This window comes from Protomyctophum parallelum (genome assembly GCF_964188405.1).
Source record: "Protomyctophum parallelum genome assembly, chromosome: 1".
Lineage (NCBI taxonomy): Eukaryota > Metazoa > Chordata > Actinopteri > Myctophiformes > Myctophidae > Protomyctophum > Protomyctophum parallelum.
The window spans coordinates 8,531,333-8,532,870 of record NC_139697.1 but is presented as its reverse complement, the minus strand read 5'-3'; the positions used below and the strand labels follow the sequence as shown (position 1 = coordinate 8,532,870).

Here is a 1,538-nt window from a genome sequence, read left to right as displayed (position 1 = left end):
GTTTTGATGACGTCATCGCAAAAAGGTCCGTCACACCGACGTGCAAAGGGTTATGGGAAATTGAGTCCCTTGTTTACAATGGGAAAGTTTCATAGTGTTACAGTTACTGTTAAAACTCTGAACTCTGACTGGGGAGTGAGTCTGGTGGTTATTGCAAATTGATTGGTTATAGTCTAATGATCTAATGATGATTATAATAATGTAAAAGAAAATATTTGTGGAATATCAAAATATGTTTTGATGAGGTGTCAATTAAAATGTATGTTGACATAGCACACTGACTATCAAAAAAATAAAACCATGGCACTTAATTTTACAGCATGGGTTGCAGACCCATGCTGTAAATTGACACACAACTTTTGCAAAACAACCAACAAATGGCAGATACAAGTCTTTGTTCCAGTCGTCCAGGATGACTCAACTCCACTTACTTCTTCCTCTTCACTTTGGGTTTCTTTGCCAGCCTGAGGTATGGGTTGTCTATCATGTTCTCGTCACTGGCCCAGGCGGAGGGAACAGTACTCGTTACGGGAAGCCTGGAATGGTCCTTGTTGGCTCCTAGTTCATCACTGATGTTGTTTCCTGTCGTGTTCTCGCTGCCCATCTGCTCATCCTGCTCCGTCTCCCCAAACCACTGCGGTTCCAGTTCAGATGGCAGGAGGGTGCTTAGATATGGAATGGTGGTCGGTCGCGCTGCGATCAATGGGAAGGCAGTGACGTCGTCTTTAAAGAGGCTCTGCGTTTCTCCGGTTTTGGCCATGAAGCGAGCGAGTGCACGTCCCACGTCTCTCCTCTGAGACGCTGCCTTCTCTCTCATCGCTTGGTAATCCGACACAGGCTCACTGAAGTTGGGGGTTCTGATGTAGGTGTGGGGATCAGGGAACTCCGGGAAGTGGTTGGGGATGTAAGGAGGATGTGGGCGCTTCCGTCCAACCGCCAAGGACTTTGGCGTCACGGGCGGGTTGGTCGCCAGAGGAGTGGTTATGACCGTCCTCTGAGATCTCTTTGCATACACGGATAGCGTGTCGATATTGAGACCCATTTCGATGAGCGTGACGACCGCGTCCGAGAGGTTGGGGACACATCTGGCCGTGTGTTCGCAGTAGGCTTTTGCGCAGCGGCCTATTTCGGAGATGTAGCTCTGCATCATCTCAGTGAGGGATTCCACCGCTGCCTTCTCGGCGCTGTCAAAGCCACATTCTATCAGCAGGGCACTGACCGCGACCTGCAGAGTCCTACGCCTGGCCACTCTGTAGTTCTCCGCTGGGATGGTAGCAGCGTTGCAGTTACCCGAACCACTGAGTGAGCCATTGGATGACACCTCTGGATCCCACATCGATAAACCAAAACGCAGGCACTGTGTTTCTAACCAGCTAGTGCTGTGCTGAGTGCTGAGTATTATGGGGGACAATACTATGACGTCGGTACTATGATGTCAGTACTAATCTCCATATTTGGGCATTAAACCATGGACAGACACACGTCACCTGTAATCAGAGTACTTGTAGGCCAGCCGCCAATCAGTCTATGATATCAGT

General features: G+C 49.2%; 1 protein-coding gene across 1 annotated transcript; it reads right to left on the bottom strand.

Annotated features, from left to right (window-relative positions):
• Positions 1-427: 427 nt before the first annotated feature.
• On the bottom strand, positions 428-1,336 carry LOC310856354 (transcription initiation factor TFIID subunit 8-like; the record flags this gene model as incomplete). The annotated part of the gene is made up of 1 exon (XM_083761733.1): positions 428-1,336. One exon carries the CDS (start codon positions 1,334-1,336, stop codon positions 428-430), a length of 909 nt encoding a protein of 302 aa, XP_083617859.1.
• Between the last annotated feature and the right edge of the window lie 202 nt (positions 1,337-1,538).